The 23,879-nt window shown below is 52.0% G+C and overlaps 2 protein-coding genes across 2 annotated transcripts; both read left to right on the top strand.

The window, feature by feature from the left end:
• Positions 1–1,386: 1,386 nt before the first annotated feature.
• On the top strand, positions 1,387–4,522 carry HD553DRAFT_346446 (uncharacterized protein; the record flags this gene model as incomplete). The annotated part of the gene is made up of 13 exons (XM_046183199.1): positions 1,387–1,422; positions 1,475–1,526; positions 1,611–1,649; positions 1,735–1,809; positions 1,895–1,959; positions 2,022–2,093; positions 2,167–2,220; positions 2,300–2,314; positions 2,380–3,003; positions 3,076–3,296; positions 3,368–3,566; positions 3,655–3,936; positions 4,016–4,522. 13 exons carry the CDS (start codon positions 1,387–1,389, stop codon positions 4,520–4,522), a joined length of 2,241 nt encoding a protein of 746 aa, XP_046032560.1.
• A 5,525-nt stretch (positions 4,523–10,047) lies between these two features.
• HD553DRAFT_165616 (ras GTPase-activating protein) lies at positions 10,048–13,461 on the top strand. Its single transcript, XM_046176855.1, has 12 exons — positions 10,048–10,365; positions 10,482–10,615; positions 10,698–10,772; positions 10,859–11,029; positions 11,107–11,301; positions 11,366–11,602; positions 11,668–11,976; positions 12,046–12,150; positions 12,212–12,933; positions 12,999–13,125; positions 13,203–13,280; positions 13,372–13,461. The coding sequence occupies exons 1-12, from the start codon at positions 10,140–10,142 to the stop codon at positions 13,390–13,392; spliced, it is 2,400 nt and encodes a 799-aa protein (XP_046032559.1). The 5' UTR covers positions 10,048–10,139; the 3' UTR covers positions 13,393–13,461.
• The last annotated feature ends 10,418 nt before the right edge of the window (positions 13,462–23,879 follow it).

The following is a 23,879-nucleotide window of genomic DNA, read 5'->3' as shown; positions in this document are numbered from 1 at the left end:
CATTACGATGACTGCCGACCGGCTCTTTCGGTCCGTTTATGCGTTCTCATCGAGGCGGTTCGCTCGGCGAATTTATGCTTTTTCGTCGAATCGTCGTTTCATCGCTGACTTCGCTGCACTCCGGTGTATCTGTTTCAAGACGAACCCTCAATCCATAGATCCATATCGTCGAGGAATTTAAATCGTTGCCGCTTGTAAGACTATACCACAATGCTTTATGAGTTGCAAAACTCTTACTCTTGGATGTTTGTCGTCACCGAGTCACTTTGATCAACTCGCATCTCGCAAGCCGCCTCCTCAAGACACTTTTAGCGATCCCTTTCGTGGGCCATGTTGGCGCTGTTTCGTATGAAAGGAGCGCGGACGAAACTCTTAAACAACAGTGCGAGCAGATCACTATCCGCAACTACAGTCGACTACCCAACCTCGACTGCCGAACGCTGGTAAAATAGATTTTCGATCAAAGGCCTCTTCGATTGGGATTGGTCAGTCCACGACAATCGCTTCCCACAATTGACGACCCTAATGGAGTCGATTCCCCCGGGGGAGAGTACCCCGACTGGCAATTTTCCCGACTAATTGGCATAGTACAAGTAGGTTGGTAGAAATCAGTAGACATCCAGGACGAGAGGGATCTGAAGATGATAGCTCCCGACGGGTTTTCGGTGTTTCGACGCCTTCCCGGACGGGTAGGATTGAGATGGGCGCACGCGGTATCAAGTGACGGTCGAAAGGGCGCTCTGATCGTCAACGTGCAAGGTCTCTATCCATCCCGAATAATCCATTCTACTCAACACTAGGTACTATAGAACATGTTGAATTGTTGATTACTGGGATGCGAGATGTCTGGACGATGCCCGGTTGAAGGATCTAGGGGGCCGGGGGCTGTCACCGGTCGAGAGACGGATGTAATTGGTCACATTTGCTTCCGCTCTCCGCCTGAGAGAAGGGTCAATCAACATTTCGCATTCACAGCGGGGCAAGGGGGACCGGTAAAAGGCAGTTATACGCGCGTGTAACTGCCCAATCCTAACTGCCTCTTAGCGTACCCCAAGCAGGCCCTCAATTAACGGGCGCGTCACAGCTTGCTAGCGCCCGACGCGCTTTTACGTCTCTTGACGCGACGCGCTTATCGCGTTCTAGCACCTACACCCTCGCGTCTCGAGAAGCATGTAATAAACTTACTACTAACTACTACTACGATAGGGACTTTTCACCCAGACACATCTAGACATCTCTCCACGCTTTGACGACCCCCTAACGACTCTCTTACGACTCACCAACGGCCCGGAAAGACGCCAGTTAACGCACCACCCCTAGAACCGTCAAAACCCGTCATCGAGAAGCCAAGAAGCTCAACTGGTAAAAACACGGTCCGAACGGACAATGTCCGGTTCGGGGGAGCAGTCGGAGCGGGGTTCTGTAAGTACTCCTTATCTCCCCATGAACTGCCCCGTTAACTCACTGATGTCAGGGATGGGCACACAAGGACCGGGAGGGGAACAGCGTCGAAGCCTACGCTCCCCGTAAGTTTTACCAGTCTTGTATCCGGCCTCTATCAGGGTGATCGATAGCTAGTTAGCTGATTGTTATCTATTTGCTCTCATCAGTCAAAAAGAACAAGGGGAAGCAGAGGGAGCAGGCTGTTGGTAAGCTTCTCAACCGCGTCAAGTGCTTCTCAACTGTCAATTAACTGACCGGTATCCCCCGTGTTTGTGGGGAGTGCTTATGTAGACCTGGTGGCCGACGGTATTGATCCTACTCTCGACGACGATGACTTGAGCGATTTGTCGAGCGATGATGAAGATGGTGAGCCAGCCACGCTTATGTCACTTCAACCTGCCTCTAACCGAGCTATAACTGACGAGTTGTGGCGCTCCTTGTTCCGACTTAGAGGTCGCACGCCAACGCCCGGCCGCCCAAACAAGTCGGAGTCCCGAGCTCGAAACTCTCGAGCAGGTAAGTCCTTACTTTCACCTCCACAAAGGCCTACTTACCTGACCGTTAACTGCCCGATATAGATTGCTGCTAGAGAGCTTGCCGAGACGAAGGCAGCGGAGGACAGGGAAGCTTTGCGAGCGATTCAAAGAGAGGTGAGTATCGACTATGAGTGTTGCTATGCGTCTCCTAACCCTCCCTTAACTATCTGGTCATGTATTCTTTCAGAACCTCAAACGCAAGGCGACCTTTACCGACCTTCGTGCTGCGACCTACAAAGTCGTACGTAGTCAGCGCCATAACTCCGTATAAACGTGTCACTAAGTAGAGACTTACTGGGCTGTTTCGCGACGTTTGCTAGAACCGAACCGAGACCGTAAGTTAAACCCCCTCTAATCTGGACACTTACACGACAGTTAATCGCCATTTATTCCCTCACAGGACCTTGGGCCTATGAGGGAACCCGGACGTCTAGTCACCAATCATCAAGTGAAAGACGCAGTCAAGGTGCTACCCAGCCGGTTAGCCGCCCGTTATCACGCTGTTCTCGAGAAGCGAAAGGCCTTGCCTCCCGTCGGCCAGAATCCGACGATCAAGAGCCTTGTTCCGGTGATCCATACGCAAACGGCTTTACTGGACGAAATCGTGGCTCTGACAGGGGAGATAGCGAGCAGTTATCAGTGGGTTAGGGCGATGCATATGGTCCAGGATCATCTACGAGCCCAGCTCACAGTCGAGGACGAAAAGCTCGACGAAAGGATCAAGGCTCTCGAAGCCGACGCTGGCGGCTATCCAGCACACCCAGCACCCGCGGCTGCTCCCGCTCCTGCCCATCCGGCCCAAAACGCCCCGGTAACCGGCATCACTATGGCCGATTTGAAGACCGCTATCAAGAACGATGAAGGTCTTCGAAAGGTTCTCCGTGGTGTCCTTGTCGGTATGCCCCCGAGCGATGTTCCTCAGGCCTCCGTAGCGGGCCCATCGGGGACCTCTAACCAGGCCGCTACAAGCGCGACATCGCCCACCGGGAAGAAGTCGAGACCCCCGCGAGCGACACACCGAGACGTGAGTTGCAATCACACTTTGAGACTGTCACTTAACTGATGTTTAACTGCCCCCTTCCTCCCCCGTCATCAGGCCGGTGTCCATTACGCCGTCAAGAAGCTTATCGGCATGCAGTGTCACTGGGGCAGGCACCTCCGTGACAACCACGACGACGAAGGATATCTGGTCGAGAACGACTGGCCACTCCCCATGGAAGACGGCAGTTTGAAGGCCGATATCGAACTCGCCAACGGTGATGTCGAGGTTTCGGCGTGGCGTCCGGACTGGAAGGCGGTCAAGGTTGGGTCGGCGAAGTAAGTTCCTGTTATCGGCCTTTCAAGTACCTAATAACTATCCAGTAACTGACCGGTTATACGGCATTTAGATGGGCTCCATTCATCGAAGAATGTCTCGCCACCGTCAAGGACGGATGGAGGCCATTGAAGATGGGCGCAATCGACGACGACGATGCGATACGGGCCGCTATCTGCCAGTATTGTGCCACACGAGTGGGCAAACAACCGGCGATTGCGGAGAACGGAGGCAAGCCGTTCGCTGTGTGGCAGCGCCGACGATTTGGGATGGTAGGTCTTTTTTCAGGGCAAAAACAGCGTGGTTATCGAGCAGTTATATGGCAGTTGACTGACTTACCCTTGGTCTGGGTACTTACAGCTTGCCGATCGACGACTGGAGCACTTTGCAAACAGTCCGGCGAACAAGACCGTCAAATCGTCGATTTACACCCTGTTAACCGGGGTGTTATTTGTCCCCTCGCTGCACTGTGCCGACCCTCCCGATACTCGTCGATACCCGGTCCTTCCCCAAACTGGCCCAGATGAGCCCGATATCGAGACCGATGGATGGAAGGTATGGAGGCGTTACTGCTTCGACGGTAACAAGGAGGCTGCCAACAAGTGCGACGAGCTCTGCTACCCGTACTGGTTGTCTGACGAGGTGAGTGCTACGTGATGTCGTAACTCCCTAATCACTGTCAACTAACCCCGCTGTTTGATGTCCGTTTATGGCCACTTAGTATATCGGAGTCGGGGCCTTCCTCGATGCTATCCACTTGGAGAAGTATCGATCCCAAAACTCGTCGAAGCCACGTTGGGTGGGACCTAGACGGTATTGGCCGGTAAAGAAGCCGGTTACCGACGACTTAAGGGCCAGTTTGAAGGACGACCCAGCGAAGCCCGACCCCGACGGCAAGGGCTGGATCATCTACCGGTCGATGGTCAACGACGAAGCGGCCCAAGATTGGGAGGCTAACGACCCACTTTTGTGGGCGTTAGTTTACCCCGATCCTCCTATCCCCGTCGAGCACCAAGGGCGCCCGTCGATTGAGACCTTGTCTCAAGCGCAGCACCGCGGTGTGTGGGAGTTATCGAGGACGTTAGTGGCCTGTCAAAAGCCCGACTTGACCGACGAGCAACTCCTCGACCTCGCCAAGACCTACGCCGCCATCGATCAGACCGAGCTCATCGCTGCCGGTGCCGCCAACATCGAGGAGGATCTCGAGGACGAGGAGATCGAGGACTAAACGGGGCCATAACTGGCTAGATTCGAGACGGTTACTAGACCGTCAACGTCAACATGTCTCTCGGGGGACTTTCTACGGCTTTGGACTTACGAAAAAAAGAAGAAAAAAAAGGAAAAAAACGAGGTATATGTATATTAGCAGGTGGGTTATGAGTCGGACATCCGACAGTTACGATAGGCCGAGGTTGCAATTCCGGTCGACGACTTTTTACGAGCAGGGAAACGAGATCGAGTTAATGTCTTTAGATGTCGTATATCTGGGCGGTTACGAGGGTGTTATAGGCCCTCCTTTTTTTACTATACCATATAATGTCGGTCCCTGCCTACACACGAGTACATGCTTGGACGGCCCAGATAAGGTGATTTGGGGGATTATTGCGGCCTCCTAACTCCCATGTAGCTGGCCTGACTTCGAGCAGTGACACGGGCTTCAGCGTGCTCATGACGAAAGGTTCGAGAGGAATTACTTCAGATGGCGCCTTGAAGGTTCTAGCTTCGTAGAGTCGAACATCCACGGCTGGGCTGGTGGCTTGAAAACGGTCAATTAACTGCCTCGTTACATGCTAGTAATAGGTCGCACTCACTGCTGGTAATAAGCCGGAAGCATAGACGGTACACGATGGTCACCAAGAGGTACAGCTCGACGACCCATGCAGACCAGTTTCGTGCTTGTATCGCCCTCGTAACTGACCAGTTGTACGTCATACACAGCTGTCAAAAGCCAGAGACCTCCCCCTGGAGTAGTGTTTGCGTTATGAGTCGTAAACGCCTTCCGAAAACAGAACAATGTGTCCTTGTAAGCGGCCAAGTTAGCGGTCCGATATGAGCCAATTGCACTCGGCCATGATTTGAAAGTCTTGTTTTGGTTGGCTATGCCCCTGTATCTAACTGCCACAGTTCGGAGCGTTATCTGGCGAGGGGAAGGGGGATTAGGGAGCTGTTCTCCTTCAAGATAGTAGTCATGAGAGGGGTCCATCTCGCTAAGCCTTGTCCTGATGGCCAACAGGCTGTGCTTAGGTGCTTCGACGAGTTCCCCATTGAACGGTGTTAACCGCTCGCTATCGGGTGCTGAACGGGCCAGTTGCAGACAGGTTTCAAGCTCCTTGATATCCCTGTTCATCTCGTCGAGTAATCTATTGGCAGCAGCGCCCGAAGACTGATCACTCTCCATAAAAGCCTGGTACTTATCAGCCAGTTGCTGCACAGTTATCCGTTCTGCGTCGGTCGTGGCATCACACAGAAGCTGCGCCTGCAGGAGTGACGACATGGCGGCCTTGTAACGTCCCTGTAACAGGGTGGTTTCGACCTGCTTGCCGTTGGTATTGATGGCCTTGAGAAGTTTGCCCAGGCGTTCGGCTGCAAAGACCCATAGCGAGTAGCTAGGGCCATGTAGCAATATATCGTGCACTAAGTGGCTCAATTGATGCCAGTTACGGGTCCGTTGTATGCCCGGATGCAGCTTGAAAACCAGATCCTGCCAGCGACGGATAACCTCGGCCAGATATTCCACCTCTGACTGGCTTATAACAGGCCTTAATGCGAGTATATTCACCTCCGATAGCAAGAGAGAACACTCGAGCTCGTCATCAGAGAGTAGAGGGTTGTGCTGAAGGCTGGTACTGCCTAACCGTTCGTTGTGGCGCCAAATAACAGGCCAGATAAGAGGCACATAAACCTCTGTAAAGGTCCTCCATTGAGCCGACGTCTTGGTGCCCCCCTTCACATCAAGGAAATCCGTTCCGATGCGATGATAGATCCCGCTTGGTAATAACACCTGGAGTGATTGACTTCGGTCAGTTAACTGTGGGCAAACAGCCAGCATCTGCAACACTTACATGGCCAATAGCTTCACCGATCATGACGAGATTTGCGGGAGTCAGGATGCCTCTTTTTGCCAAGGCTCGTGACCCAGTGCCAATACCTACTCGAACTCTTGGCTGATGGATAACTGGGCGATTATCGGGCCGTGTCCGGGCCGTTGAGCTCGATGCGATGGCCGCTGATTGGGAGTCTCGCATCGCCCTTTCCAGGGTCATCTCTTCGATGCTACCCTCTGTGGGCCCCGTTACCGGCTCGTTAACAGGCCGACACGCAGGTGGAAGTTCATCTTCAGTGTCGGTATTGGATCTCGATGATGCGTCGGACTCTTCTAGAGGCTCATTAACCGCCAAGTACTGGCCCAGTTGTAGGCATTTTCGAAAGTAGGTTTTGTTGTTGCCCTGAAGGAGATTGTGCATGGGATCGAAGACAGTATTCTGGAATTTGTCGAAATAAGGAAGGAACATACAGGCCGTTAAGTGCCCTGTAGCGTCGGCGTAAGGGGCGTGTTCGAGGGCGGTTTTCATCATGCTGTTGGTGAACTTTGCGGGCCGATATAGGGGTGGTTTATGTCCTCTTCCACGTCTAGGAGCCAAAGCCCAAGCTTCACGTTCGTACTCGTTGCGCTCCACCAAGAGGTCCTGCTCTCTATTGTGCTCATGACGGGCCTGTAACACAGCGGTTATCCCCGCGTCGGCCTTCCTCAACACACCCAGATTGTGCTCGTGCGAGTTCCGAAATGGAAAGACTAGAAAAGTAGGTGTTCGATTGAGGGCCATTTTACGGCCTTGTAACTGGCTACACTTACCATGGGTATCTGCCTGTTGCTGGTGTGTCGCTTCACATCGAGTACAGATATCCTTGAGCGATGTTTGCGAGCCAGCCCCTATTGCGGCAATTGCCGCTGGTCTATCAGCGCAGATAGCAGCCAGTACCAGGCGGCATAGACGGCCGTTAGGAAAATCGGGAGTCTTGATGGACACCGGTTCTTCCCAAGCTTGACGCAATTCTAGCATGGTAGGTATCAGGAATTTCCAGAGATTGACATGACGGGGCTCTCTCGGGCCTGTACAGGGGTAGTAAAAGGGCAGTTAAGCAGCTGAAGTGAAACCGACTTCTTCGAACCAGGAATCAACGCACCGGGAGTCAGGCCACAGCACATGATCAGGTTCTGAACCCCCCTCAAACCCTGTGGTAAGTTGACCGCTTGGAGGGAGATATGACCCACAGAGTAGCCAGTCGTAGACATCGAAGATCGACAATTGACCCAATCGATGTAAAGGTTCATGTAAATAACTGGCGGTTCACCGTCTTTTGGGGGGTCACTTATGAGACGGTTACCCTCTGGGCCCAAGATCTGATCTAGCGCTGAACCGCTCCACTGGTCCCGGTAGATCTTCTGGCCAGGATGTTGTGAAGCATCCCAACGGGCCGCTAACTGCCGTCTTTCTTGCCAGTTGAACATCAGTTCCTCGATTCCTGGATGCGCAAGGACACGCTCGAGCTCAGATTTGAGGGGAATTCGAGCGAAGTCACGCCACCAGGTTTTCGCTTGCGATCGGTCCATCAGGTGCCCACATTCTGGGCAGATATCTGGCAGATTTCGGGGGAGCTTTGGAGAGTGGATTGATGATAGAGAGACCGGGGAGTTGATGTGGTACAATACGGCTTGACAGTCCATGTTCGGGCAGACAGGGTGGGTGATAGAGGGCACATTTGCGCCCATTAGAGATCGGACCGTCCTAAGAGTTTTCGCTGGATTTTCACTCAGAGGGGATGGGTTGACACCTCCGGCCGCTAAGTGGGTCGTAAGTACCAAGATAACGAGCGTATTGAGGGTGTATTCCACTGCTCGCCGCACAACCCCAGAGGCTGCTAGTAACAAGGTGTGGGCGTAGATCAACTTCTCCATGAAGGTTGTAGTAGGTCGATCGGCCTCGCAACTGGCCTCTAGGGGTGCAGTTGCACCGCTGATCCATGGCCTATCAATCGCTGGAGGAACGTCCCTCGGCCATAACGGGCGGAAGTCGTGAAGCTCAGATGCATAGCTGGAACAAGGTATGTCCATCGGTCCCCTATCTGCCCGACTCTCCGGCCGATACGGGGGAGATGCAAGTGATGGAGCTGGAGATGGCTGCCTGTTAACCGGAGTGTTTGGTGGGTCGCAATCGAGGGTTAGAGGATTCATAGGGTTTTCCGGGTAGTCGACCTCGTAGTTGGCATCTGCATTCACAAGGTGACCTGACGGCAATGAGGGAGGGGGAAGATTGGGTTGTAACGGCGAGATAACGGGGGTGGTGTGGGCCGGCTGTAAGGGCGAGTCTGGCGGCCCCCCAGAGCCAATGGAAAGGCTCCCCCGGACGAGGTTGTTATGGACCTCTAAACTGGCCGCTAAGCGGCGGATATGTGTCACATATGTTTTGCCGGAGATGCGACGTCCTGAAGGCCCACAACCTTGGCATCGGCAAATACCAACCGTCGATTTGGGCTAGTAATGGGGATGTTAAATGATGGTTAATAGCCTGGTGAATGCACTTAAACTGACCACCCGTTTCGCAAGCTGGTCAGGAGTGCAACCAGCAGGAGGATAATCGGTAAGAAAGTCGGATTCCATAATCGCAAGATAATCGATGATAAACACAGTAGTTAAAGAGGGGTTACAACATGGATTTGGGGGACGTGGCCGTTGAAGGACTTGTTGACAATGACGCGTCGAAGAGTTTGGACTTAGAGAAAAAAAAAACGATTTGAGGGTGTCAAAGGACTTAGCGAAAAAAAAGGGGACTAAATAGGGCCCATAAAAGGCAGTTAGATCAAAATCGTAACGGACCTCTTGTAACTGGCCTCTAAACGGCGCGCGTGTTTTGTAACCGGCCCCCCTTGCCCCGCTGTGATTGTCAAGTCTCTCGCTCTCGCTCTCTTGTCGCTTGTCGTTGATGGATGGGTCGACGAATTCATAACCTGAGTCTATAGCTTAACAGTCTAGTTCGTAGCTGGCCAGGCTGAACATCCGAACGACCCAGTACACCACCGGAGTCAAGGTCAACATCGAAATCGCGACTCCCTTTGATCGGACGACCCCCCTGATCAAATCACAACAACAACACCCCAGCATTCCTTCTCCCCGTCAGCCATCAAAACTCTCAATCGATCTCCTAGATCTCCTACACAGGAGAGTCAGGAGAAGGGCCGATCATATATCAGAAATCACTCATCGATTCATAGGGGGATCTCGCGGCCCATACAACACGTTCCGCGAACAATAGCAAAGTACCTCATTCCGGCAACTTGCGACCATACGAGATCGATAACAAGAGATCTCGGAGCCCAGACCTCCATAGCTGTCAAGTCTACCAGACTTCGATACCGTACATCTTCATCGTCGCATATCATCTCCGTGCTCTCCGCATCCTTTCACTGAAGCCAAGGCGTACGAGCAGAGAAAGGGACAAAGGATCAACTTCCCCGGTTTGCGGGGTGGAAAGGACGTCAATTTGGATACCTTTAAGACGAGTGAAGATTCGAAGAGAGGAGTGTAGAGGAGACAAAGGGAACAGTACGGATACAGTTTTTCGAGAAAGACGAAGGGACGGATCAGATATACCCGGGCGTGCATAGTCCAGGACGAAGAGATATCCAGCTCGACCTCGAACACCGACCTTTTCGTCCAATTCGGGAATTGAAATCAACTGCGATTGGGATACCTAGACCTACGGGAACAGAGATCTAGACACCCCGACGTAATCCATCAGGATCCCATAACAAGCTCCGACCAACTCTACACCACCCCCACGCTCAACATGTCGACCCAAACCGCCCCTCTCAACCCCACCCACCCTTTTCCCACTTCTAACGCCAATGTCAACCCGTCTCCTTTTCCTCCTTCTTCCCCAACCACGACCATCCACACGACAGGGGGTAGCGTCAGCCGGAGAGGAAGAGGGGGGATGAATAGGTACAGCGTGAATGCCGTGTTCAGTATGGCTGCTGAGCAGGATGTCGAGGTTGAGGATGAGCTTGCCCGGAGTAAGTTTTAGATCGATACGGTAGTTGAACGGGTCAAGCGGGAGTACTGATATTTCGGACTGTCTCTTCTCCTTCCTCATCCTCCTTGCACCGATCGTCATCGCTGTAACTACTAGCTCAAAAACGTCTGCGAGACCTCAAATCCCGGATCTCTGCGCAGAGCAAGAAGAACTTTGTCCTCGAGCGGGATGTCAGGTACCTGGACAGCCGGATCGCGTTGTTGATCCAGAACAGGATGGGCGGAGAAGAGGTCAGTCTCCATCCATTGGGACATTGGGAAGTAGAGACAGTGAATGAGATAGAGCTGACGGGGCGATTGCTTTTGCGGACAGAAGAGCAAGATAGCGGAGACGCTCGATGATGCTGAAGCAGAGGATATTCCTTACCCGGACGAGAAGAAGATGACCGTAAGCATCCGTTGCGGATATACTCTTGACGTTATCGTTTTAACTCATACTGACGGACATTATCTCTTCGACGCTTCACTCGACAGCTCTACTCGAACCTCTTCTTCCTGCTTCAAGCTGAACCTCGACATGTTGCCTCTCTTTGCCGGATGGTTAATCTCAGCGAGATCGACACGTTATTACAAACGGTCATGTTCACGCTGTATGGGAACCAGTACGAGAGTCGGGAGGAACATTTGCTGTTGACCATGTTTCAGGCGAGTCTAGCCGAGTCGAGTTTCGAACGTTGCACCAATCGGCAGTACGCTGACGATGTCTCATTCGACCTTGACAGTCGGTACTGGCGGCGCAATTTGAGATGGCCACCGAGTTTGGGTCGTTGTTGCGGGCCAACACGCCTGTGTCACGGATGATGACGACGTATACGCGAAGAGGACCGGGACAGAGTTATTTAAAGGGAACGTTGTCGGAGAAGATCAACAGCTTAATCGAGCACAAGGACCTGAACCTCGAGATCAACCCGTTGAAGGTGAGCGGACGCATGGTCATTGCTTATAAGGAGGACAGAGGTTGATACAGAGTCGGCTTCGCAGGTTTACGAGCAGATGATGCAGCAGCTGGACCAGGAGGGTCGGATGCCCGCCGACTTGCCTCGAGGCGTCTCACCCGAGATTGCCGCCGCTCATCCTGACGTTCAGGCGATTATTCAACCTCGCCTACAAATGTTGATGGAGATCGCCAATAGTTTCCTGGATACGATTATTGCGAGTCTAGAAATGGTGCCGTACGGGATTCGATGGATCTGCAAACAGATCCGGAGTCTGACGAGGGTGAGTGCGGAGGCCATCCCTGAACCCGTGATCTTGCTGGCTGACGACTAGATGACAACTTGCAGCGGAAATACCCAGAAGTCACCGAATTCGCACTCTGCTCGCTTATCGGAGGGTTCTTCTTCCTCCGGTTCATCAACCCCGCCATCGTCACCCCTCAAGCGTACATGCTCGTCGACGGCGTCCCAGCAAAGAACCCTCGTCGGACGTTGACCCTGATCGCCAAGATGCTGCAGAACCTCGCGAACAAGCCGAGCCATAGTAAAGAGGCTTATATGGCCACGCTGAACCCGTTTGTCGAGATGAACAAGGCGAGGATGAACGGGTTCTTGAACTCGTTGTGCGAAGTCGGCGACTTTTACGATTCGCTCGAGGTGGGTCGTGGCGTGTAGGGCGGTGCGATTGAAGACGAGGATGACTGACAAGTGGTTGATATGCTGCAGCTCGACCAATACATGGCCTTGTCAAAGAAAGACCTACAGATCAGCATCACCCTCAACGAACTTTACAACACACATTCCCTCCTCACACAACACATGGACATTCTCGTAAGTACATCATCATCACGTCAACGACGTCATGCTGACCGTCGTCTCGCATCTCATACAGTCACCCAACGACCGACATCACCTGCGTGTACTATTGGACGAACTTGGTCCGGCGCACCAGCAAGTACCTCGGAACCAGAACAAGGCTATCGATCTCGCTCTCTATAGCCGGTGGGAGACGCCGATCCAGGATATCACTACAGCGTTGATGGCCGAGAACGACTTGACGCAGAACGATATACTCTACATGGAGACCAAAGCCATCTTTGTCCAGTTGATCCGATCGATACCCCAGTTGGCAGATCGGAAACCCATCAACTTGCCAACGATCGCCGACCGGGCTGCGACAGCCAAAGATCCCACGCTGGTCAAGAAGGGACTCAAGGTCAAGGAGATGCTGCGCGAGCTGGAAGAAGCCATGGTGGTGACCATCGCCGATGACTATCAGTTGATGCGGGAAGAAGTAGCTGCCGAGCTCGTCCACCTGGGCAACATGCGGGAAAAGGCTCTGCTCGAGACCAACTCGCTCGAGGCCGTCTACCGGACGATATGCGATCACAACAACTATTTGCGGTCACAGCTCGAACAATACAAGGCGTACTTGCAGAACGTACGAGAGGTCGGAGCTAAGGATAACAAGGGAAATACCGGGGTGGGCGTCTTGACGGTGAATGGAAAGGAGAAGAAACCGGTCAAACAGACGTCGTTAGGGCCGTACCGCTTCACGCATGTGCAATTCGAGAAGGAGGGGATCATCATGGAAAGTAATGTGCCGGACAACAGGTGAGTCAAGAAAAGGCGTGGCTTCTGTCATCCAGGTGACTGAGTCCTGACGTGAACTTCGTTAGACGGCAAAACATCTTTTTCATGGTCACCTCGCCGACACCGGGGACGTTCGTCATTGCACTGCATTTCAAGGGGAGGGACAAGCCTATCCTCGAGATGGATCTCAAGATCGACGACTTGCTAGAAAAGGTAAGTCTGCTGCTGTATCGCAACATAGAAATCCCCTAGCTAACGTCAATCATACACCGGCACAATCCTCAACACAGCAAAAAGACAACAACACGGTGCTCGACCTGGAATACGTCCAGCTTAACGTACCCAAGGTTCTGGCCTTGTTGAACAAGGTTCGTCTGGGCGATCCGCGCTAGAATTTTACCTTTTGCGTTTTCCGGGCACTCGGCTGAATTTAGATGGCCGGACTCCTTTCTTGCACAGCTTTTCACCAAGCGCAAGTAGTGATACTTGCAGAGATGATCATGGATCACAGCACGAACCTTTCTTCTTCATTCCTTCGTCTCTTTCGGCATTCTTGACCTTATGGACCGCACGCTTGCTTTCGACTTTGATCGGGTTTCCCATTGATTCTCTTTATACTAATTCGACACCGCCTGCTGGACCGGGCCAGCCGTGCATTTGAGCTTGTATTTTTCCGTATACCTATAATCTAGTGATCTGATGACAACATCATCGGGGATTCGATTTGCCTGATCCCTGATCCCTGATGACCTTCGGCGATTTGGTGATGAACGACGTATGACGTCGACTATGCGGATCCGAGCTCGTGGTAAGGTAGAAGCTGTGAAAGGGTCCGAGTCAGATCCGTTTTTGTCGGATCTGCGTTTCGAGGGACGGTCGCTTGCGCCTGCCTGCCCGCGTTGTGGCGTGGAAAAGCCACTTCGGGCATAGAGGATGCCCGTTGATGTTTCAGACAGAGGTTCGCGATGCAGCGATCGATGCGACATGGGATATGCGACAAGGCTACGGCGATAGGAGCTTGCTTCAGACAACAGTGCAACAGTAGATCGTGGCATGTCGCTCGGAACGGCTGATCCTGCAACGTATGTAGGGACCGGGTCTCGTGACGGCTCTCATCACATCAGCAGGTCGCGAGCAATTAATGATCGTCGCTTTTCGATCCACCGAATGTTGCAGACGAAAAGAGGGTTCTTCTACCATCGAAGTGGCTTTCTTGTGAACCTCTGCTCGCAGCGTGTTTCTGTCCTTCGTGCCCTGATCGCTGTACATGCGCCTGCCACGTCGGATGAGATCCGCTGCGATCGCATACGAGTCGATTCCATCACCGAGGACAAAGGAAGGCTCGAGAGGTGGATTTTCTGACGCTGACGCGGCGTGCTGAGGAGGCTTCTTGCGATCGAGGGTGCCTTCAGGTGGATCTGACATCAGATCTTGAACTTTTTTCTCCTTTTGATGCATTCTCTCTTGCGTTCCTTGATGGTCGGCGAACGGTCATGGGCATCGATGTACGGCCAATCCGGAAGGTTTTCATGTTTTTCCAATTGACCGAGCGAGCGGTTAGTCGTAGTCGAGTCACCTTTTGCGTCTCGTCGACTCATATATCAGAGCGCTGCTGCGTCATGTCAGCCATGTGGACTGCTCTTGCGCTCTTGAAAGCCTCTGCATCAATCACACAAAAGCCCTTGCGGTCTAGCCCGCAGGCCAAAGGTCACCCCAAGAGCGACTGGACTGCCTGGAAAACAACAGTTCTATAATAAAATGTTCAATTTCCGCCGCCCAAGACCCCCGCAAGCGGTAGCTCCAGGTCCTCTAGGGATCAGATGCGGCGTAAGCTTCAACTCCTCAGTCGTCGTGATTGCCCCCTCGCCTTATACTAAATCTACCACTGTCGCTGCTCCCAGTATATGGGTTGTCCTTTCCCGCCTGTCCGCCATTCGGAGATGAATCCTAGTCTATGTTTATGCTCGCAACACGCGATGGCCGAATGGGGATCGATGGTAAGCATGTCAGCGATTCTTCCTCCAGATCCGATCGCTTAGATGCTGATCGAGCACGTGGCGTATCTCTTTCATTCGCAGCATCCGACCATGACTACATGTATCGTCTGCGGTAGACCGGTCAATATGCCCGGAGCGATGATCTGTTCACCTCGAGTGAGTCATCCTTTCCCGTTTCCTTCTCGCTTGTAAGTATCATCAGATACATCGACTGACGTGGTACATAAACCTACTGGTGGCTTGACAGTGTCAACACATGTTACAATTACAACAAATGGGCGGTAGATGAACGACCACATGAACTCGTGCTCAGAAACGACATACACGGTATATTACACATTTCCCTGGTTCTAGGATGCTCAATGATGGCTAACTATCGAGATGTCATTGCTACAGTGGCAAAATTCGTCACCACGAGATATGGGAGACCGGCTCGACCAAAATTGAGGAAGAGCCACAAGGAGGCGGAGGAAGGGTTTACGTTACTTCTACGATCATTGAAAGCAAGACTATAAGCAACCACGCTGGAAGGTTTTAGCAACGGACAATGGATGAGGATTACAGTATCCGACCACAAATTGTCTGGTCGAACAATGTACTGGTATACTAGCAAGAGGATGATCGCGGTACTATTGGGATGAGGAGGGTTATCTACTGGGAAATGGAACGATCTGGACGTCCAATGCGTTTTTGTGCTAATTGAGCGGCGTAATACCTGTTTGCGCAGCCGATGTCAATTCGGCCGCCCATGCTTCAGACTCGAGAGTCCATGACTAGCGCACTACTTTATACTGAGATACTGAACCGATGACGGTCATCTTCGACAGCGATATGACCGAACAAAGCGCGTAGCTCTTCCTAGCTTGAAGAGATATTGTAGCTAAACCGCCTTGCTTTCTCTAGGGGCAAATAAGTGGCGTCAAGTCAGCGCGATTTTTGTCCTCGTCATGAAACAAAGTACTCTCTCACTACCTCATCCGGCGCAGGCATTACTCGTCAGGAAGCCGGGCAACGATGCGCTAGTGCGGAGGGTGGGCGTAAATTGGGTTCACAATTGCCCTGACCCTGCTTGACAATTGAAGATGACTTTATCGTCTCTGACTGAGGATATCCGGTGAGCATACGCTGTAATATTTCAGTTACTTTTGCATCTCTTGCCTCTCTCCTTCCCTGCCTCCCTCTCTCCCCTTACTCTGCCTCTGTCCCTGCCTGTCATCAATTAGACTCGTCATCGCTCAAGATGAAAGGAAAGGACGGATGAAACAGGGAGTCATCTCCTCTCCAAGAACACATATAAGGGTGTCTAGACTCCAGGTTGCGGCTCAGAAAGGGCTTCCTCCAGTTCGACACTCCCTGCACTGATCCCAAATCTTCCTTCGAGCCTGATATCATGTCTCTCGATGCTGAGATTAAAGCCGACGGTGCATCAAGCACCAACGTCATCACGTCCGACGACAGCTCTCATGACGCTTCCCATACTGAGTCTCCCAGCCAAACGGTCGCCGGAGGATCTTCCTATGCAGGTACGGTATGGTCCAACATCTCTGCCGGGATGCAGAACCTGGCAAAGGAACTCTTTCCCGGTTCCCGATACATACAAGTGCCTGAAAAGAACGAGCAACCCTCGCAGCTTGTTCCGCTACTGCAACACAAGGATCTCGTACAAACTCTACAACAAGTCATTCGAAGCAACGCCGGCGGGGCGCAATTCGTGTCGAAAGAAAATCTGTCGAACAATTACAGGAGAGTGAGAGTTATCCTATTTTCAGTCTCGTAAAATGTTTTCCTCTTGCTGAAGCATGCGTGATTGTCATCGCTTGATAGGCTTGCCTCCAAATCGGTTATCGTGAGAAAGGAAAGGAATTGTACCCTGTTGGGTTGATTCCGGACCCCGTGGGAAAACCAAGCGCTTGGAATGACGAGGGGTATATCCGGATTACCCAGGAAGTGTTCAGCTCCGTCGATAAGCTTGAACCTCGATTTGCGTTCTTGTTGGATCTGTGCGGACGAGAAATAGTCGTGGACTTCTATTCGAGGTTGAAGGGTTGGCGGATCAATCAGGAACTCCTGCTTGACGTGGACTTTCATTCGATTGAGAGCTGCCAGATTCTCTCGCCGCCTAGCTGAAATGGGCTATGCAGCACCAGGCAGGCTGTACTCTAGTCCGGTATCTTTCGAATGTCTGCAGTGAAACCATGTTGTAACAGGTACATCGCAACTCATTCTACGTTTAGTCCAGCTATCAGCCTGGAGCCCACGGCTCGCATTTCGGTTGTGGAGGGGCAGCTCTTCGTCATCTGACTGTCACGAAGGTGAAGCAGTAATCCGATACGAAATTTCGCGAGATAAGCCGGGAAGTCTATGATCATTTTGGATGCAAGTCAAGGTCCCGTCTGGATACTTCATGGGACTTGGAAGGACGAAACTACTACTGATCTTCAGAATGCGAGTTTCATCTCGGGAGATATTCGCCCTGCACCTCGACAACCATCAAACATGGTAGGGACAAGCTTCTGCGACCGAGTCGAATATGCTGTTCATTGAGAGATACAGGTGATCCAGGACAGGTGAATGATCACACAGCATCACCGCCTCCTGCTTTCTTTATACGACATCGAAGAACCTCATAGCACTTGTCCTCGAATCCGCAAATATGACTGAATATTCCTCACCTTCTATGTCCTGCCATTGCCCTCTCTCCATTCTGCCACATGTTTGTCCTTCAGGTTGTAATGGGGAATGTTTTACCAGATACACTCCATGATGTACTGGTGATAGGCTATGTCTCTGGGTCCGAGTCTCGCTCTAGAGTAAATCGTATCATGGTAGATCGTAACATGTTAGAACGCACAATCGGTAGCCTTTCTCTATCTTCGCGCGCAAACAACTAGTAAATCTGGTTGATAACTGAACAGGGTCGAAAACAGGCGGAGAGAACGTTTCAAAAGACTTCCTCCTCTCTCCGGCGCAAGATCGCTCTTGCTATCTTTCGCTTCACATCCGCTCCTTCATTTGCGAGCGATGTGACACTGAACACATGTGTCATACCGGGGTACTATATACAGGTGGCATTGTATTACCGGAGTCGGTGCTATGTGATCGATTGAATGGCCGGGTAATGGACATACCAAATGAAATTCGGTTTGTACCACGTCTTGCCTCAATCGCCTCAAAGCCTTGTGAAGCCGGACATTGGCGGGATACAGCATGTCACGCGTTCCGACTGTCTGGAAGACCTGAAGGTCAGGTGGTCGGTATTGAATCGGGCAGGTTTCTTGGTATTTCTGCAGTATTGCTGTGCCGTTACCGGGGGAGAAGCTGGGGTCCGATAATGGAACATTGACTACACCGGAAGACTCCTCCAACGACGCGCTCGATGTAGGAAGCTCGAAGTCAAAGTCGGGGAAGGCATTCTGAGGGCCGTAGCACCACGTCCTTGTGGCAGCACGTAAAGCAGCCTGGCCGAGAAATGGATCCTGCGAGCAATACTGTTGATCGGTAAAAGTCAACGGGGAGGACCTAAACGCGATAATCACCTCAGAGGCCGCGCGTATATCGTCCGGATGATCCATCGTCACTTCTGTAGAAAGTAGGTGCGCGCGGGCGCGTGTAATCAAGGATTACCGGGATTATTTCCCCAGGATTACTGGGATTATTTCCCCAGGATTACTGGGGACTGCGGTGATGCTTAGTCAGCATCACCCAAGCTGGGACCTCACCCCGGTGATGAAAATCTCGGACAACTAGATCATCAATATACACCACTTGACTGTTAGATCTCAAGCAATATCTTGAGTTCTAACAGGTCAGTACCTTTGTATTGACTGATAGCACATGCCATTGATAAAGCAATATCTTGAGTTCTAACAGGTTATGAGCCCAGCTGTTGACCCGTCTTCTCTACGTGTCAACTTCTAATCAGCCACGTCAACAGATCGACCTAGAACTTGAGATAGACCAGTCAGATAGACATCTTCTGCTACACCGGATAACAGGAAGACCGCCCCTTCCCTAGACATTAGTAAACCGATCATCTCCATTACCTCGCTGTCCTTCACCATCATGTCCGACGACGAGATCACCACCAAAGGACCCAAGGTCATTGTCCTTGCCCGAGCCGGGGTCAACTATGTCGAATGGCTGGAGTCCATTCGAGACCTCTTGGCCATCAAACGCCTGCTTCCTTATGTGAAGTATGATGCCAAGGGTGAGCCGGTCAAGCAGAGACCGGTTCTCCCGGAAAAGGGGGACATCACCGAGAAGATGACAGAGGCCGCTGAAGACTACGACCTCAAATGTGCCCAGGCTCTGGGTTACATCCGGCCTTCGCTTGGGGTCAACAAGCGTTCGATCCAGGGGATTGATCACCCGGCCAAGGCCATGTACAAGATCAAGGAGATCCACTCCAAGACCACCTCGTTTGATGTCCAGATCCTGATCGACGAGTTTGCCAACCTCCGGCCCATTGGAGACGACTTTGAGGGGTACATGGCGAGGTTGGATACGGTGGTTGAGGGTCTGGAGGCCAACGGGCTACAAAGGGAGGATGTGGAGATCATGGCCCAATGGTCTAAGTGTCTCCGATCCTACCCGGAGGGACACCCTTACTTCAAGGCTGGAGAGTTCCTTCAGTCGAACATCACCATGGGGGTCGATGTCAAGAAGGAGTCGGTCGAGAGGATGATTCTGGCCGCCTACCGGGACATTGCCAACAAGGAGATTGCCGAGAAGGATGAGGAGAAGGCCTTCCAGGCAATGGCAGCCAAATTTGGTTATGCCAAGATTGGGACCACCGGAGTTGGATTCGGGACCGGTGGTGCTGGGAGGCGGACCTTTGGGACCGGGACCGACACCAGGACCTGCAGGTGTTGCGGGCAGAGGGGGCATATCGCCAGGGAGTGTCCTCAAGCCGAACCCAACGGGTGCCACTCCTGTGGCAAGGCGGGACATCGGGCTCCCACATGCCCTCACCCGGACATGATCGCCTACAGACAGAGACATGGAGGAGGATCGGGACCGGGATTTAGAGGTGGTGAAAGGGCCGCTGCCGCTGTATCTTCTTTTGATGCTGCTATGCAATCCATGACCCTCTATCAACGTCAGCACGATCAAGCCTTGAACATCACTGAGAAGGCTTACTCACTTGCGACTAGGAAGATGACAACCCTGATCGATTCAGGTTGTTCAAGACACATGTTCGGGATGAAGAGGTTCTTTGACCTATCCCCAAACTATCAGAGAATGACTGCACCTGTCATGGTTGGAAACGGACAGGTGATCTATGCTGAGGGGATGGGCGACATCTTCTTGACCATTGAGGTTGGAGGAAAGAAAGCAGAGCTACATCTTGCAAACTGCCTGTATGTTCCCAAACTCAGTTCGAACCTGATCTCGATCTCACAGCTGGACAAAGCCGGATCGGACATCATGTTCACGGAAGGCAAGGCGATCTTGAGGAAGAACAACAAGATGACCTTGATCGGCAAGATGTTGGATACCAACCTGTACGAGGTCAATGCAAAGTCTCCGGCATTACCTAAGATGGATTCAGCCAACACGGCATCGATCTCAGGACTGGGGAATATCTGGCATCAACGGCTGGGACATCTGGGTGGGAACTCGATACGGAATCTGAAGGATTCTGTGGATGGGTTCAACCAGATGACCGTTCCACACCAGTGCGAGAGCTGCATCCTGGGAAAGATGACAAGAGCTCGATTCCCGGACAGCTCATCAAGATCAACAGAACCACTCCAGCTGATCACCTTCGATCTTGCTGGGCCTTTCGATGAGGCTATCGGAGGAGCCAAGTACTTCATGATCATGGTCGATGATTACTCCAAGTACTACCACGTCGAACTCCTCAGGACCAAGTCAGAGGCAACCCGATGGTTGAAACAGGTTCTGACTCAATGGGAAAATCAGTTGAGTCGATCAGTCAAGGTTCTTCGGTCCGATGGTGGGGGAGAATTTGATAACAGAGCGATCAGCCAGTTCTGTGAAGAGAAGGGGATCCGAGCTCAGATGACTACAGCTCGAACACCGGAACAGAATGGGGCAGCAGAGAGAGCTGTCCGGACCATCAAAGAGGGTACTCGGACTCTCTTGATCGATTCCGGTCTCAGTAACAAGTACTGGGGTGCTGCTGCAAAGAACTTTGCATACGTCAGGAACCGGACCCGGACCGCAAAGACAGGAGACAAGACACCGATAGAACTCTTCACTGGAAAGAGACCGTCGGTCAGCCATCTGAGGGTGTTTGGATGTGTCGCTTACATGCACATACCAAAAGAAGACCGGGTTGGTCAGATCTGGAAACCCAAGGCAAAGCGGTGCATCTTCCTTGGATACGGAGAGGAAGAGTCAAAGGCCAAGAAAGCTTGGACACTCTTTGATCCCTATGCTCTCAAGAAACATGTGACGGTACATGTCAAATTCTGTGAAGACCAGAGATGGGCCGATCAAAAGACCAACGTTGCAAAAGGAGACATCTTCTTCCAGGACATCTCACCTGCAATCGGGGAAGCCGAACTAACTGTCGGGGAAGAAGTCCAACCGGTTGATCCAGAGATCGGGGAAGCTGAACCGAGGATCAATGAAGCTGAACCAAGGATCAACGAAGCTGAACCGGAGATCCTGGACCCTCGACCGGAGATTGGAGAAGCTCAACCAGAGATTGGGGAAGCTGAGCGAGAGATGGGGGAAGTTGAGCGAGAGATTGGGGAGGCCGAACCTCAAATAGGGGAAGCCCCAGTTCAGCCAGCAGGACCGATATCACTGCCGCCAAGTAGGATTCCGGTCCCAGTGGATCAGCAAAGCACTCGGAAGAAAGGGACTGGTATCTGGAAGAATTATGAGTATGTTCCAGTACCAGCTCAAGGATCGGGGATCCCACAGGTCTTGCCGGATGGTGCAAGACGATCCCGACAAGCTCCAAAGAGATTCCAGGATCATGCGGCCATTGCACACGGACCCAAGCTTGAAGACATAATGGATCAAGCTTTCTTGACATCGGCTGAGATGGATCCTGCCGATCCCATCTATCTGGATGCAAAGCTGGATGAGATGGCATCGATGGCCAAGAACCAGGTCTGGACCCTGGTCCCGAGGCAGACCGGACAACCAAAGCCGATCTCAGTCCGATGGGTCTGTACCATGAAAGACCTACCCGATGGTACTCAAAAGCCAAAGGCCAGACTGGTTGCTCGGGGCTACACCCAGAAAGCTGGGATCGACTATCAGGAGATCTTTGCCCCGGTTGTCAAACTGGAATCCATTCGGTACATCATCGCTCGAGCGTGCCAGAGACAGATGGTTCTGTCACAAGGTGACGTCAAGACCGCCTTCCTCTCCAGCAGCATGGAAGGAGAGACCGTCTACATTGAACAGCCTGAGGGATTCAAGGAACCCGGGAAGGAGGACCATATCTGCCTATTGAACAGAGCGATCTATGGTCTTCATCAATCTCCTCGTCTGTTTTACCGGCACATCAGAAAGATCCTGGGTGGATTTGGGTTCTCATCGATCTCAGCAGATCAGTCGGTGTTTGTCAAGGACACTCCGGAGGGAAAGGTACTACTTGGTCTATATGTGGATGATGCACTGGTAGCCGGAGACACCGACAGCTTGGTCCAGGAAACCAAAGCCTTGCTCAACACCAGGTTTGAGATGAAGTGGACGGATGATCCCAAGGTGTTACTGGGGATCGAGATTGAACAGGACCGGGAGAAGGGAACCATCACCCTATCTCAAAAGAAGTTTGCTCGGGAGATCCTGGAACAGTTCAATATGATTGACTGTCATCCCGTCAAGACTCCAGTGGAAGAGGTCATCAGCGCATTCCTACCTGAAGACCGACCACCACCTGATACCAGGTTTCCTTTCCGGGAGTTCATCGGAAAGGCGAATTATCTAGCTCGGGGGACACGACCGGATCTCTCCTTTGCAATCTCACACCTTGCATCATTCTGTTCGACCTACCAGGAGACACACTGGAAAGCGTGTGAGCGGGTAATGAAGTACCTTCAGGGCACCATCGATGCCAGTCTTGTCTATCACCGAGATGGCAATCAGAAGATTGCTGGGTACTCCGATGCCGAGTATGCCGGAGACAAGGGAGATAGGAAATCTGTCGGGGCATATGTGTTCACATTGGCCAATGGACCGGTATCATGGCAGAGCAAGAAACAGACCACAGTAGCCTGGTCTAGCACGGAGGCCGAATACATCGCTCTTGGATCAGCTGGGAAAGAAGCGGTCTGGCTCTCGATCATGGATCAGGAACTAGGATTTCATGATGGTAAACCGGTCACCATCTTTGAGGACAACCAGCCAGCTATCGCATTGGCTAAGAATCCCACCAACCATGCTCGGACAAAACATATTGATGTTTTGCACCATGCTCTTAGGGGACTGATCGAGGACAAGAAGATCGAGGTCGAATACCTCAACACTAAACAGATGATTGCGGATCTCCTCACCAAGCCAATCACTGGAAAGCAGCTCCAAGTACTTTGCGCTGACATGAATCTGAAGATCAACAGGGCACCTACACCAATGTCGTCCACCTCTGAATAGAGAAGTCCGAGGGGAAGTGTAGAAAGTAGGTGCGCGCGGGCGCGTGTAATCAAGGATTACCGGGATTATTTCCCCAGGATTACTGGGATTATTTCCCCAGGATTACTGGGGACTGCGGTGATGCTTAGTCAGCATCACCCAAGCTGGGACCTCACCCCGGTGATGAAAATCTCGGACAACTAGATCATCAATATACACCACTTGACTGTTAGATCTCAAGCAATATCTTGAGTTCTAACAGGTCAGTACCTTTGTATTGACTGATAGCACATGCCATTGATAAAGCAATATCTTGAGTTCTAACAACTTCCACCATCGCTCCGACAGTGATTATCTTGGTAATCCGTTGCCTCGCTCGGCGTATTCGATCTAACCCCCATTGTTCCATCTGAG

Source organism: Filobasidium floriforme, assembly GCF_021052385.1.
Source record: "Filobasidium floriforme strain CBS 6241 chromosome Unknown HD553scaffold_30, whole genome shotgun sequence".
NCBI lineage: Eukaryota > Fungi > Basidiomycota > Tremellomycetes > Filobasidiales > Filobasidiaceae > Filobasidium > Filobasidium floriforme.
The sequence above is the reverse complement of the archived record's forward strand: the minus strand, read 5'-3'. Positions and strand labels throughout refer to the sequence as shown.